The 16,307-nt window shown below is 40.1% G+C and overlaps 1 protein-coding gene across 2 annotated transcripts; it reads right to left on the bottom strand.

Moving 5' to 3' along the window:
• Window positions 1-666: 666 nt before the first annotated feature.
• LOC121758766 (alpha,alpha-trehalose-phosphate synthase [UDP-forming] 6-like) lies at window positions 667-4,686 on the bottom strand. Of its 2 annotated transcripts, none has more exons than XM_042154158.1 (4): window positions 4,388-4,686; window positions 1,940-4,275; window positions 1,582-1,855; window positions 667-1,097 (listed from the first exon to the last, which is right to left on the bottom strand). In XM_042154158.1, the coding sequence occupies exons 2-4, from the start codon at window positions 3,946-3,948 to the stop codon at window positions 807-809; spliced, it is 2,574 nt and encodes an 857-aa protein (XP_042010092.1). In that variant the 5' UTR covers window positions 3,949-4,275; window positions 4,388-4,686; the 3' UTR covers window positions 667-806. The 2 variants fall into 2 exon arrangements, with proteins under 2 accessions (XP_042010092.1, XP_042010093.1); XM_042154159.1 differs by lacking the exon at window positions 4,388-4,686 and having other exon boundaries at window positions 1,940-3,399; window positions 3,503-3,644.
• Window positions 4,687-16,307: the final 11,621 nt, after the last annotated feature.

Raw genomic sequence — 16,307 nt, 5'->3', positions numbered from 1 at the left:
GAATGGGAGATGAATTGATGTGATAAATGGATGATAAATGTGTGTATTTATAGATGATTTTGGGGGAAAAAATAAAAAAAAAAACTCAAAAAAAATCAGAAAAAACGGGAAAAAAACGGCCATATTTTTGGGATTTGAAATTTTTTTTTTAAAATCATTTTATATAATTTAAAAACGATTTTTAAAATTAAAAAAAAATAATTCAAAGGCAACGACTATGCCGTTGCCCAATCATAAGCCGCCACGTCGCCTGCTCGCTGGCACGGCGCTGCTCGATGCATCGAGCAGCGCCATGCCAGCGGCGGTCCTCGTCCTCGCCGCTGGCACGGATATTTTTCTTGTTTCAGATTAACTAGTTGTGAACGAATATTTTTCCATAATTTTATAATACTTCAATGATACAAATTCTGATTGAAAAACACATTATTCCGGCATTAGAATTTGTAAAACATGATCAAATAAATCAAGCTTTTTCAGAAAAATGCAGATTTTTCAAAGTAATAACATATCTTAGGGATTTTCTTATTTAAAAAAAACATATGATTGAATCGACAAATTATGAGAAATCAAACTATGAGGTTCTGTTGCAATCTTGCTTTTCCTCAAACAATGGATATATAGAGAGAGAGAGAGGGAGAGGGAGAGGGAGAGGGAGAGGGAGAGGGATAAAAAATATCGAAGGCTTATATATACAGCTCACCCAAACTTCACCAAGCAAGTAAGACAACAATATTGCAGCTTTTTTTTGAGTCTCTAATTTACAATTCCAAACCAAAGGGAGAAGAGAGACAGACAAATGAATATGCTTACAAGACAGGTATCATAAGCTCCGAAACAGAAGCCAGTCCCTTCATCAGCCTCACGATCTCAGCCGTATCGTCCAGATAGTACTTGGCCTTGCTCGGCTTCCTCCCCACTGTACATGCAAACACTTCTGCATTCGGAGCTATGGACGGACCGGTGGTGGAGCTGCTAATGACCTCAAACATATCTTCGTCGGACCGGTCGTCTCCGATGCACAGCACAAAATCGGGCAACATTCCCCTCTCCTGCATCGAGGATAGCAGCCGTTTCGCTACAAGACCTTTGCTCACTCCCTGCATTCATCAAACTCGTTACGACAACCGGGTTCTGATATGTCTCCTAAATCACTAAATTGGGAAAAATAGCTAAACAATTAGCAGTATTTAGACTTTAGAGGCAATGTCTGGAACAGATATCAAAAGGTCATATTTTTAATACTTGTAATTACTACTAAATGATGAAAAGGTTATGTAACAATTCACATAAAGTAATAAAAATCATTTCAACACAGAAATTAGTCACAGCAGAAAATGTATTTCTCCTCCAGCAAAGATATATTCAGCAATGGTTAGCAGAATTTCATACCACCCTCTGAAACAAGGAACATAAATATTGATATCAAAGATAATTGATTCCAAATATTAATTAAAGAAGGCAAATGAAGCAGACTTCGGTGTGACATGTTGGCAAATATATCGTATACTATAATAGCCTAAAAGTGCCTTAACTGTTGTTAAGGAGAATGTTCAACTGGCTCTGAAAGAAAAGATAGAATACCTGCGGCTTAACTTCTACACAGTTTGAATCGCTCTTGACTGTGACAGGTTCGTTAGCGAGCACACTCTCTAAATGATCAAGAAGTTCTTTCGCTTGGCAAGATCCAAAATCGGGATCAGCATCCTCATAACACCAAGCCATTGATATTTCCTTAGGTTCAATCACTGATCCATCAGTCGTCTCGGTATAAAGCTGCATTACTGGCTCTGCTATTTGCTTCCAGTTGCATTCTACTGCTGGAATACTGGTTTCCCATTCCTCATCCCGCTTCATCCTGGAAATACGAGTTTAAGTGATTTAGTTCCCATAAACATTTCCATGTATAATACAAACCACTAAATAAAGTAAACTCATCTACCTCATAAAATAACCATGCTCAGCTGCAATTCCCAGTTGATCACATGATGAAAACCACGCATCCAGCTTGTCTCGCGGTCTAGAACTCACGATAAACACCACATTGTTCTTGTCTCTGCACAAACTATTTAAGATATCAAGTGTTTTTGAGCTTGGTTTCTTGTCGATTGAATCTTGGGGCATTAGAGTTCCATCATAATCGAGAAGTATCGCTCTAGTTTTAGTCCTCTTGTAAGCTGAAACTATGTGCTCCATGGCCAGTTTCCTGAAATTAGGATCGAGTGCAACGACCCTAAAGCTCAACCCAAATCCAATACCCCAACATCTGCGTCGCACATGATCCTTACAAGTCCTTTCCAGATCCTGCAAGAAGCTTTTACCCCAATACGAGACGTCGTGTGTGCTCACATACTTGTAGTGTTTTTCATGCCTCAGATGTTTTTCTGGTTCCTCCATTACAATGGCTGATTCCATCGCCTCTGCTACCACATCAATATTCCATGGGTTGACTCGAATCGCTCCACTTAGAGACGGCGAACATCCAATAAACTCGGATACAACCAACATGCTCTTTTTGGGAGTGGATGCTTCGGGTCCCAATATCTTATCCAATCTCTCATTTCCTTGCCGACTGATAACATACTCATACGGTATAAGATTCATTCCGTCCCTAACTGCAGTAACCAAACAACATTCAGCAGCAACGTAATAAGCAACTCTTTCATAAAATTTAGGCGGCTGATCAATCAGGATGACTGGATCATATCCAGGTTCCCCAAATGTCTCATTTATCCGCTTCACTGTTGCATATATCTCATCCTGCACTTCTTTGACATCTTTTCCCTTGCCCCGAGCAGGAAGCGCTATCTGAACTAAAACGACCTTTCCTTTCTTCTCGGGGTGCTGCAGTAGGAGCTGCTCCATTGCTAATAACTTTAAGCTGATGCCCTTGAAAATATCCAAATCATCAACACCCAGTAACAGTGTCCGTCCCTGCCCTGAAAATTGCTTAACGAGCTCTGCTACCTTCGCCTCTGTCTCTGGAAGGCTCAAAACCGATTGAAGCTGACCCATATGAATGCCAACAGGAAGAATCTTGATACTAACAGTGCGGCCATAATAATCGAGGCCTATATAACCCCTCTTCGACTCATACGAGATCCCCAACATTCGACTACAGCAGGAGAGGAAATGCCTGGCATAATCAAATGTGTGAAAACCAATCAAATCAGAATTAAGCAGACCTCGCAGAATCTCCTCTCTTATTGGTAACGTCTTATAAATCTCCGAAGATGGAAACGGACTATGCAGGAAAAAGCCAAGCTTCACCCGATTAAACCTCTTCCTCAAGAAAGTAGGCAGTACCATCAGATGGTAATCATGAACCCAAACAAAGTCGTCTTCTGGATTAATCACTTCCATGATCCTATCAGCAAAAATCTTGTTCACCGATACATAAGCCTGCCACAACGAGCGGTTAAACCTACCACCTAGATCGGGCGACAGGGGCAACATATAGTGGAACAAAGGCCATAGCTGCTGTTTGCAGAATCCATGGTAGTACCTGCTATACAAATCAGGTGGCAAAAAGGTGGGGATGCACTTGAACGTCTCGAGGAGTATCTGAGACACCTCATCTTGGTCATTGGGATGAATTTCCTCCTTAAGGCACCCCACATAAATGAACTCAGTGTCTTCATCTCCTAAACAATCTTTTAGTTGGAGATAAAGTGAATTATCATCCCAGCTAAAAGTCCAACCTTTACTACTATCCGTTTTCTTGTGCACCTTTATAGGCAACTGATTGGCCACAATAATTATCCTCTCCTTTTGAGAAGACGACGATGATGGGTCTGACAATACACTGTCTGAACCATCATCGTCAATATCGGACATTATCCCAGCTACTGTCATGATACGAGGGATACGCCGACTCATACGGCTAAAAGATGGTGATGGAGCTTCCCCAGAAGCTAGCTCTAACAAATTCGAGTATGATCTAGACACCATTTCTGTCTCCTCTCTCTAGAGCACTACCCCAACAACCTCAAACCTTAATTCCTAAAAAACCACCCAATGACATAAAAAAAAAGACCCTTTCGAGAGTGAAATTTTTCTTGAAACAGACAGCACACACACACACACACTCTCTATCTCTATCTAGAGCACTACCCCATCAACCTCAAACCTTATTTTCTCAAAACCAGTATCCAAGAACATACCAATAAAGACCCCTCTGAGAGTGAAATTATGCTTGAAACTGAACAATCTGTTAACATGCATGATAAATCTCTGTCTCTCCAAACATAGAGCAAGAAATAAGGTTCAACTGTATGCCTACCAAGATAAGATCAAAAAGGGTGATCTCAAGATTTGATCTTGTGAGGACCCAATACAAAAAAAAAAATTGGATTCAGGAAATAGAATAAATTTCAGATCACAAACTCACCTGTTAGGAGTAAACAGCAAGAGCCCACATAAAGATGTGACGCAAAGAATAGCAAGGGACAAACAACTGGTTATATTTCAAGAACCAATTCATCCAAATTTAGTTTGAATAAAACCAGAAAAATAAAATAAATAAAAAAAAAGTGGGGGAAGAACCCTAGTCTACGGAGAAAGGCAAAAAATGTGATAAAGGGTGTGTTTGAAATGCATCAAAAGCTTCTTATATACACTGGAAATGCAGTACAGTGGAAATATAAGAGCAAATCAATAAAAACTTGGTTTAATTTTTTATGTGTTTCACTTTGGTTTTTTGTCAGTCTAGCTCAATGCTCTAATGGATAACTCTTTAGATAACTTAAAATAATTACAGTAAATAGCTGGCAAAGTGGTCCATTGTAATTGAAAATCAAGAAAAACAAAATGACAATTTCACTTCTTGATTCTACCAATGCTTCTAATTTTTTATGTTTAAGTTTTGCTATTGAATTGTGGAGTACATCGTCCCCAAAAAATAATCCCAAACTATTTTTCTTGATCTTACTTTACTAATTTCAAATTATATTTATAGTATCTTTCTAAAAATTTTATTTTTACTAGAGGGAAGGGGAAAAAATTGGCTCTTAGTCCTCATGATATAATTATGTGCATTAAAACACAAATTATTATAGAATCCAGTTTTGTGGTTAATCACTATTGCATAAGCTAAATAATTTAAATTTCGAGCATGTCATGGCACAATCTTAAATCATTAATAAGACAGACTCAACTAGTTCAAAATTAAACACAAGTCTATTAAGTCGAGGGGCCTAAGTTTAATTTCAGCTTACAAAATTAATGTTGAGATATCTTAATCACACACACATAGACTACACGTAATGGAAAATGTATGGTTATATATTGTGCGCGTGTATTTCTTAATATGCATTTTAATTTTTCAGTCCTACACAATAGAGTACTTTCATGATTATTAATTTCATTTAATGTAGTATATAATATATAAAATTTGATCTATTTAACTGACATGTTTTTATACAACTAGCAGCTTTATATTTATATTGTTTATATATGTAGTGTGTTTTCTCAAATAAAAATAATCTTATTTTATTATTTTTGTGCTAGTTAATGTAGATAATTATGGATTATATTAAATTTTATGAACAGTGTGCAAAAAAAGTACTACATCTATTTTCTAAAATAGAGGAATGTGAAAAAATGAAATGGTATTTGTGTATAATAGGACTCACATTATTAGTAGGCCAAAATTTGAATTTGTAGTTATATTTGAATTAAGGTCTCTAAATGGGATTTATTTTGTAGTTTATGCAAAGAGAAAACACGTCAATATTAATGGCATATTTCATTTGAAAGTAAAATAAAACATGACACGCCAACATTATTGGCATCTTTTTAATTAAACACGCCAATAAGTATAACATTGGTGTGTCCCTTTCACATAATAAAAAAATGTCATTTACGGATTTTTTTTTATAAAATCAATGATTTAATAAATCATTAAAATCAATGATTTTTTTTTAAAATCAATGATTTAATAAATCATTGATTCTAAATTTGTTAGAGCATCTCCAATGCCGGCGTCAAAATCGCGACGCCGGTTCTGACGCCGAACCATTGGAACCGGCGTCGGCGAAATCGGCGTGGCCATGCCGATTCGCGCGATGACGCCGGTTCGGACGCCGATCCTCACGGCGCCATTGTGGGTCCCGGATCGGCGTCAAACCGGCGTCAGATTTTATTTTTTATTTTTTTTTCTTTTGAAAACACTATATATACGCGCTTTGAACGTCATTTTCATTCGCACCACTTGTTTTAACGAGTACTCTCTCTACCTTACTTTCTGTTCAAGATCAATAACGAGCAATGGAGAACAACTACGAAGGTACTCCAGTGACTCCCGGGGGATGGTCTCAGACTCCCCCGCCTCCCGGTGTAGGGTCTTAGACGCCCCCGACTCCCGGGGTAGGGTCCCATACTTCCCCGGCTCCTGGGGGAGGTGGTTGGCCTCCGATGACCGGGTACTACAACATGTACCCGTGGCAGCAGATGATGCCGGGGTGGGCACCCGGCATGCAGCCCCCTATGCAGATGATGCCGGGGTGGGCACCCGGGATGCAGCCACCGGCGCAGCAGATGTTTCCCCCGGCGCAGGGGACGCACGAGGGGGACAACGCCTATCGGCCGACTTTTGATTTTTCCACCGGTTCTTCACACACATCGACCCCAACGGATGCACAGTATACGGAGACCTTCTCCTTAGCGGACTTGGGTTTTGATATGAACGAGGTTCCGGAAACTCTCATTCAAAGCCAGGGAGTAGGGCGGGGTAAGAAGAAGGGCATGGCCAAGAAGGTCGGCGAGTCGTCGCAGCCGGAGGCCGAAATCCGGGGCCGGAGGAAGTGGACGGACGCGGAGAACGTTGCGGTTGCCAAGGCGTGGGTGAGTGTCTGCGACGATCCTCTCGTTTCGAACAACCAGAGGATCGTCAACTTGTGGGCCAAGATAGCCGCAGCCTACAGGGCATTTTGCCCTGAAGGGAGACCGTGCACCGCGGAGGAGGTCCGGAAGTGCTGGGACCGAATCAGGTCTGGCGTCTCTCGATTTTCGAGTTTGTACGCCAACGCCCTCCGCATGCAGACCAGTGGCCAAACAGAGGAAGACTGCAGGAGGATTGCGGAGAGAGCCTACCCCGATCCGCAGAAGAAGTACTATGAGTTCACCTACTGGAACTGCTACGTTGTGCTCAACGAGTCGGAGAAATTCCGGGCAGGCGTCGACGCTGGCTGGCCGAAGAGGCAGAAACTGAACTATACCGGAGATTATAGCGGCAGCAGCGGTGGTTCGACAGACCTCCCCGAAACGGCCCAGGAGGTCCCGACTCCTCGTTCGTACACGATCTTGAAGCAATGGAATTAAGTAAAGGAGATATCCTTTACTAAGTAAATCATTGATTCTAAATTTGTTAACAAAATCTTGAAGCAATGGAATTAAGTAAAGGAGATATCCTCTGACTAATAAAATGTGCAAATCTTTGGTTAGTACACGATCACATTCTTGCTTTTGAAGCGTAACATTTTTCCTTTGTTTACAAAGCATATTTTAGTAGTAGTATTTTATTTTCCGGAAATGCTTTAGAGCATTAGCAATGGGGCGCCTAAGGCGCGCCCTATGCACTGCCAAGTCATCATTTTTATCATCATATCCTCCCACCTATAGTGGGGCGCCCTAAGGGACGCCCTAAAGCGCGCTCTATATGTTTTACTATGATTTAGTTAATTAATTTAAATGTTTTCAAATATATAATGCAAATTAATTAAAAAAACACAACGAGTAGCTAAAAATCGGCGAAAACTGCATTGATTAACAAAAGTTACACGATTCAAGTGGGCTAATCTACGCAATTCCCAACTCCCGGCGCAGCTCATCGATCAACCCCTGGAGGTATTCGGCTTTGGCGGGGTCCGTACACTTTTCGAGGGCCTTGTGCGTCTGCAACAACGTCCACGACATCGAGGCTCTTGCCTACCCCACATACGCGGCGGCCGTCGGGCTCGGGATCGGGAGCGGTGATGGGGTGGCGGCGGTCGAGGATGATGTCACCGTCGCCTTCCCCTTGTTATTCGCAGCCTTGACGCATATGGGACGCCGGGAGGAGGAGAGTTCCGGGAGGACATCGGTGTGCCGGAACTCTCCTCCTCCGTGTACGTCCGGTTAAGGTCCACCGGACGAGTTCCGCTTTCGCTGCTCGTGTAACCACCAGCAGCGGTGGTCTTCGTCCTCTTTGTAGCACCAGTGTGTCCCTTTCACATAACATTGGTGTGTCCCTTTCACATAATAAAAAAATGTCATTTACGGATTTTTTTTTTAATAAAATCAATGGTTTAATAAATCATTGATTCTAAATTTGTTACCAAAATCTTGAAGCAATCGAATTAAGTAAAGGAGATATCCTCTAACTAATAAAATGTGCAAATCTTTGGTTAGTACACGATCACATTCTTGCTTTTGAAGCGTAACATTTTTCCTTTGTTTACAAAGCATATTTTAGTAGCAGTATTTTATTTTTCAGAAATGCTTTAGAGCATTAGTAATGGGGCGCCCTAAGGCGCGCCCTATGCACTGTCATGTCATCATTTTTATCCTCCTACCCCCACCTGCAGTGGGACGTCCTAAGGGATGCCTTAAAGCGCGCCCTAAGGCGGGCCCTATATGTTTTACTATTATTTAGTTAATTAATTTAAATGTTTTCAAATATATAATGCAAACTAATTAAAAAACACAACGAGTAGCTAAAAACCGGCGAAGACTGCATTGATTAACAAAAGTTACACGATTCAAGTCGGCTAATCTACGCAATTCCCAACTCCCGGCGCAGCTCATCGATCAACCCCTGTAGGTATTCGGCTTTGGTGGAGTCCGTACACTTTTCGAGGGCCTTGTGCGTCTGCAACAACGTCCGCGACATCGAGGCTCTTGCCTACCCCACATACGCGACGGTCGTCGGGCTCGGGATCGGGGTCGGGACCAGGAGCGGCGATGGGGTGGCGGCGGTCGAGGATGATGTCACTGTCGCCTTCCCCTTGTTCTTCGCAGCCTTGACGCATATGAGACGCCGGGAGGATATCGGTGTGCCGGAACTCTCCTCCTCCGTGTACGTCCGGTTAAGGTCCACCGGATGAGTTCCGCTTTCGCTACTCGTGTAACCACCAGCGGCGGTGGTCTTCGTCCTCTTTGTAGCACCGGTGTGCAGAATCCCGCCTTGGAACTTCTGCTTGTCCCTCAAGAGCGCCAAGATGCCCAAATGCTTGAAGTCGCCGTACAGGGACTGGTATGACAACAACGCTCTATCGCGCACGTCGCTCAAGCTCTCGCCGCTCCCCTGCTCCCTCGCGCACTTCTCGTACTCCGACGCGAACAGGTTGACTTGCTTCTTCACCTGAATCAAACAAACCATACGAATCCGTACTAAATTCGTACTGAATTCGGGATCGTACTGCGTGTTGGCGTCGAACGGCCGATATTCGTCGGGTTCTGTATCCGGCCAACGCGCATCACCACTAAATATCGGACTATTGGGACTTGAATCCATTTCGTAGTAAATGTGAGTTTTGAGAGTGGAATCGTGAAATAAAATGTTACAAATGAAGCCGGGGTAGGGGGTATTTATACAATTTTTTGAATTTAGCATTTAAAAAGAAAATAAAAAACGCGTGTCATCGTCCGCGGAGTCCACAATGGTGCCCGATGGCGCGGATGATAGGTCATCGTCCGCGCTTCTTCCGCGCCCGAAGCTTAGGGCGTGGGCGTAGGGCGTGCCATCGGGCGGGCACCCACAATAGAGCCATCGGGCGCGCCCGAGGACGATGGCACGCATCGGGCGTGCCATCGGGCGCCCCATTGTGGGTGCTCTTAAAGTAAGGAACCATTTTGAAAGATTTTTAATGATTGGCACTTAATTTAAAGATAATTCTATATATTTACAGTAGAAAATTAAATATTTTTTCAAATCTATGATCTTTAATTTAAATTTTATAATTTGCCTGATATATTATTGAAGGATAGATATAATATTCTAATTTATTTAAAATTAATTACAAATTATGACCCAATTTTAAATGTGAAACACATAAAATATCTAATTATGTATGTAGATTATGTTTATTTATCACTACTAGTATTATATTTTATTAGGTGCAGATATATTTTCATTGCCGTAAAGATATTATAACGAAAATGGCTGTAAAAAATTCAAATTTTACCGTAAAGATAATACAACACAAACGCTTGTGAAAAGTTTAATCTTTCAACTATTCAAAGAATTCAGTTTCTCGTAGGCAGTATGATTAACACATTTCTTTGAAATATAAACATTATTATCTTAATTTTATTCTCTTACGTTATTATCTCAATTAAATCATAAAATAATTTGGGACCCACCTCAATTGTGTTCAACTTTTTTGCTTCATTTTGCATTGAAAAAGAAGCTGCCAATTTTATTTTATTTTATTTTATTTTATTTTATTTTATTTTATTTTATTTTTCTGCATTGTATACCGTTTCAATGAATCCCACACACAATGAAATTTTTAATTTCAAGCTGTCAATATATTCATGGACATAAATTAAAAACTGAATTTAAACTCAACCTAAACAAAATGCCTTCCATTACTAGCAAAATGAGTGGAAATCTGCTCCAAATATAAGGAGTGAACTGAAAATTTTAAATTTTCCTCTATAAAGAGTTTAAGGGAAATTTGAACTAAAAAAAGTACAATAGGAGTATGTAGGGATAGAAGAAAGGTGGGTTGCAATAGGACTCAGGATCGACTCCTCCGACGTGTCAAAGGTCCATTACGGCGTCGGATTCGGACGAGGCCAACGTGGAAGTTGAGTACGGTTTCCGTCCGAATCTAACCCATAGATGGGGGTTAGGGTTTCAGAGGGTACTTGATCCATTTAGGGTAGAGTGGGGAAGAGGAGGAGGCGGCGATTGGGAGGAGGAAGAGGAGGCGGCGGTAAATTAAGGTTTCAGCGGAGGAAGAGGAGGGCGAGAGAGTGAGACCTAGAGTGAGAGAGAATGAGGGTGAGAGAATGAGACCGAGAGAGTAAGAGAGTGAGATTAAAGTTAGGTGGGGGTGTTTTTCTTATGGCAATTGTGTAAATTAGTGAGAAGGGGGTGGATTAGGGCTGATAAATCGTGCGGATTGGGTCGTTATCGGGTCAACCTGATAATGACCCAACCCAATAAGGCTTAACCTGAACCCGACCTGTTAAGGAAACTGTAAATCCGAACACGAACCCGACCTGCTACCTTCAAATCCGAACACGACCCGTTATCGACACGAACCCGTTATCGGCACGATATAATATGGGTTGACACGACACGATAATAACCCGAACCCGATATTACACGATTAAAACCTAATATTACACGATTAAACCTTAATTTTAACCTAATTTACTCAATTAAAATTCGTTTTATACTATTTAAACCTAATTTATAAGAAATTAAAAAATTAAATTAATATATATATTTTTAAATAATAATAAAAATAATAATATTATTTCTTAATGGGTTACCCGTATCCGACTCGCATCCGACCCGAACCCAACCCGAAATTATCGGGTTCTTAATGGGTCAACCCGATAAGGACACGGATCCAATAATACTTGACCCCAACCCAATAATTTCGTGCGGATTCGTGTCAGATTATCGTGTCGTGTCGAAAATTGCCAGCCCTAGGGAGGATAATTAAATTGTCCAAATATGGTAAGTAGAACCGGGACTCCTATTCCCGGACGTCCCAAAATGAAAAAACGAGACTCCTATTGCTGGACGGAGGGAGTATAACACATTTTCTAGTATAACACATTTTGAATGACTCGTTCAAAACGACACATCTTCTAATATAAAAATATCGAAATTTCAACTTTATTCACTCTCTACTCAGCTCATAAAACAAAACTGCATAAAAACTTGTGCTGAATTAGAAATGTTCTATTTATTGTGAGAGAGATGAAGTATTTAATTTGTCTTTGTTAGTATTTACAATTCAACGTATATTCACTTCATAATAAAAAAAAAGAATTACACTAATTTATTTTAAAGTATTGTTGTATTTATTATAATAAGCTTTGATCAAGCATATATATAAATACACCTGAATGATAAATCTATATGTATGATAATTAAATTTCAAATTAATTCACCCTTTTGCTTCAAAAAATAATATATTCAGTTTATCCATAAAATAATATTTATAGTATTTGCTTTATTTCTTTTTTGGTATTTCTTTTTTGGTATCCGAACTTTACTTTTCACTAACTTATTACACTCATATTATATTATAAAATTATAGTATAAAAATAAGATTCATATTCCTTTAACTTTTCTCATTCACTTTAATTCACATTTCTTAAACCTATTATCGATTAAGAGCATCCACAGTGGGACGGAGGTCCCGACGGACTTCCCAAAAACGCCTACTGCCACGTCATAAGGACATCTCACTGCACTGCCACGTCATAAGAACATCCCACTGCACAATGATGGACATCCCGACGGACATCCCACAATAATAAAAATTCACAAATTCACCAAATTAAACAATTTACGGAATTAAATAAAAAAATAAAAAAGTACATTTCATTAAATAAAAAAATATCTGAAAAGTACATTTCAACAAAAAAAAATTCTAAACAAATTACATTCTAAATATCAACGACGACCCCTCTGCGTCCATATCTCTTCAATAATATCGTTCTGGAGTCGAATATGGGCTTGTCGTTGGCGCATGTCGGCAAATGCACGGACTCGATCGGCCTCTTCATGGGGTATCCCCATACGTACATTGGCGGTGGCCACGTCGTGGCTTGGACCAGTAGCATCAACATCATCATTGGTCCAATCAGTCAGTGATGGACCTTCATCTTTGACAATCATGTTGTGCATGATAATATATGCGTACATGATATCAGTGATGCTGTCAATATACCACGGCCGTGATGGACCCTTCACTGCCGCCCATCGAGTCTAGAGCACACCAAATGCCCGATTCACATCCTTGCGCGCTGCCTCCTGATGACCCGCAAAATAGACCATTTTTTTCTTCTGTGGGGCATCTGACTTCACAAAGACGGGCCACATAGGGTATATCCCATCCGCCAAATAATAGCACATGTTGTGCTGGTTGCCGTTGGCGACGAAACTGACAGCCGGACCAACACCCATACACTGGTCGTTGCAAAAGGGGCGATGACTGAAGGACATTGATGTCGTTGTTCGACCCGGCTACTCCAAAATACGGATGCCAAATCCACAGCCGGTAGTCAGCTACCGCTTCAAGAATCATAGTGAGATTCTTGCCCTTGAAACCGGTAGTGTACACCCATTTCCAGGCGGCGGGGCAGTTCTTCCACTCCCAATGCATACAATCTATGCTGCCCAACATTCCCGGAAATCCGTGCTGACTCTCGTTCATATCCATCAGAGACTGGCAATCTTCGGGGGTAGGCTTCCGAAGATACCTATCCCCGAATATCTCCCTAACGCCCTCACAAAAATACTTCAGACAATCGCAGGCAGTCGTCTCGCCGATGTGGAGGTACTCATCAAACATGTCGGCTGCACCTCCGTATGCCAGCTGACTGATTGCGGCAGTGCACTTCTGTATGGGTGTGTGGCCGGGTTTACCAACTGCATCCTCCCTCATCCTGAAATACTCGTATTGACGCTCTAAAGCGCCCACGATATGCAGAAATAGCGGACGATGCATCCTAAAACGTCGCCAGAACATGTTCTCCCCAAACCGCGGCTTCGGAACGAAGTATTCCTCACACAACCGACGGTGTGCAGCGATGTGGTCCCGGGGTACTATAGTTCGACGATGGATGGGTCGAGGTACCGCCGGCAGCTGCTGCTGCTGCAAGGACGCTTGTATCGCACGATTTATCTCCCTGGACGTAACGACCCGCAACTGTTCTCTAATTCGCCGACATACGTCATCAGAAATTTCACGAATACCACCCGCACCACTACCACTAACCATTCTGCATATATAAAAGAAACGTAGAGAGAGAGACAGAGAAACTCGTTAAAACAAGTGGTGCGAATGAAATGAAGTTCAACGAGCCATATCTATAGAGTTTTTTTTAAAAATGAAAATTCGGGACGTCCGTCGGGAATCCGCAATGGCGGACGTCAAGACGGACGTCGTTAAAATGCCGCGGAACTCCGGTGTACACAGCGGATGTCCGTATCTATCCCTCCTAAGCCTAATGGCGGATGTCCGCCTGGACAGCCGCTGTTGTGGATGCTTTAAAGACTGAGAAAGTAACTAACAAGGTAGGTCAAAGTCAACTATAAATGAGAGTGGATAAAATGGTGAGGGTTGTTGGAAAGAGATTTTATCGAGTGTGCCTCGATATTACCGCCTAAACTCCGAACTGCTAGGCCTGCATTAAATGGTTGTACCCCAAACCCCAAATCACCACGTGCTCAAATACCCTTATCTCTTCGGCCTAATTACACAGTCTTCGGCCGGGCGGGCCCCTTCTAATTTCTATGAATGGTTATCTCTATTTTTTAATAACATTAATTGGTAGTATAAAGTGTTATTGAATGACGACGAGGTGGGGTATCAAATAATATTATAATACTATAATATTAACTCTGTCCCATAATAAGAGTTACATTTTATCATTTTAGTCTGACCCACAATAAGAGTTACATTTTATCATTTTAGTCTGACCCACAATAAGAGTCATATTTCACTTTTATCATAAATAGTAAGTAGATCTCATGTTCCATTAACTCATTTCACTCACATTCTATTATAAAATAAATATAAAAAAGTGGACCATATATTTTACTAATTTTTTCAACTTACTATTCTTTACATTTCTTAAAATTCGTGTTCACATCAGATATGACTCCTATTGTGGTAGGAATGTGATATTAAATAGAAAAACGTAGCATATTTTTGTGTCATGTGCTTATTATAGAACGGATGACATTTGTAGTCCATTATGCCAAAGCAGTAAGATATGCCTTTTGCAAGTGTTGAAATAAATTAATATTTAAGTCTTGACATAAAAAAATACTACTACTACTATTAGTCGGCAAAGTGATGATAGAATTTATATTCAAATTTGTTGAAGAAATAGTAGTAGTGCCTAGTAGTATGACAGAGTGAGAAGGGATTGGGAATGAAATGGCTTTCCCTTTTGTTCTTGTTCTTTTTTATTTTTTCTAATCTCTTTGTGAGAGATTTAATGCTTTATCCATAAATATTTAAAATCGGGCCATTCAGGCTGACCCGTTCGGGTTGTCGGGTTAGGCGGCTGACCCGTTCAGGTTACGGGTCGGCCCGTCGGGTTGAAGGCTTCTGCACAGCGTGCAGTTTTTGTAACGGTCATAACTTTCTCTACAAAGCTCTGATTGAGGCGTGCAATATATTCACGCGAAGCTCTTTCGAAGACGAAGAGAATGATATGTATTAGAGGTTTATCAGACTTCAAAATCGCGAGAAAAATTGACTCAAACAAGGCTGCTGCACATCCACATATTTTGTGTACATTTTCTAATTCATTTTCTATCATTTCTCAACAAACATGTAAACATACCAAAATATAGAAATATAATCAAAATCATCCAAGACAACCCTCTAAAACCATGCAAAATCCAAATACGTCAACCGACTATATAAGATCACGAAAAAAATCACTATGTGGTTCATGGATTCATAAATACTCGTATATAAAAGCTTTCTTTTAGTATATTTCCAATATAATAGTGCAAAGTGTTTTGACGCCTCTTCGTCATTGAATTATGCGTACTTTGATGATTCTTAAAACAAAGATAAATTATTATTTGACTTATTTACAGCTGGAATAAATTAAATTTGACCAATCATAATTCAAGAAAACTTAGAGTTATTCCAATTAGTTAGCATCTTGATAATTCACTCTTTAACAATTCAAAATATTTTTGTTACATCTACGATGCACCGCTCACGTTATGAAAATTTTATTCAATTTTCTATGAATTGATTTATGTTTGAATTTTGAAACAAAGTGTTGATTTATGTTTTAAATACATAAACATAAACATAAACATAAACATACTATTGATAGATATTTTATAAATAATTATGTACTGAATAAGTTATTTAAATTTAAATAACTTACTCTTTTTTAAAAATATTAAAGAAAATTAAAAATACGTATTTCATTGTTGAATGATTAATTAAAAATATGTATATAATTAAAGAAAATTTAAAAAACGTATTATTTTTTTGAAAATATTAAAAGAATTAAAAATACGCATTGGCTCGAATAACCCGGTGGGTTAGCCCGAAACCCGAAGGGTTAGGGTCGAACTTTTATAACACAAAAAAATATAACCC

Source organism: Salvia splendens, chromosome 12 (assembly GCF_004379255.2).
Source record: "Salvia splendens isolate huo1 chromosome 12, SspV2, whole genome shotgun sequence".
Lineage (NCBI taxonomy): Eukaryota > Viridiplantae > Streptophyta > Magnoliopsida > Lamiales > Lamiaceae > Salvia > Salvia splendens.
Note: the sequence above shows the minus strand (reverse complement) of the source record. Positions and strands in the feature narration are given on the sequence as shown.

What these genes read in the sequence shown, in the direction of transcription:
- LOC121758766 (XM_042154158.1), bottom strand. Translation starts at nt 3,948, where the DNA reads ATGGTGTCTAGATCATACTCGAATTTGTTAGAGCTAGCTTCTGGGGAA. An exon ending in GAGCATGGTTATTTTATGAG is followed by an intron (nt 1,856 to 1,939) that starts GTAGATGAGTTT and finishes TCGTATTTCCAG; the next exon opens with GATGAAGCGGGATGAGGAAT. An exon ending in GTGTAGAAGTTAAGCCGCAG is followed by an intron (nt 1,098 to 1,581) that starts GTATTCTATCTT and finishes TGATGAATGCAG; the next exon opens with GGAGTGAGCAAAGGTCTTGT.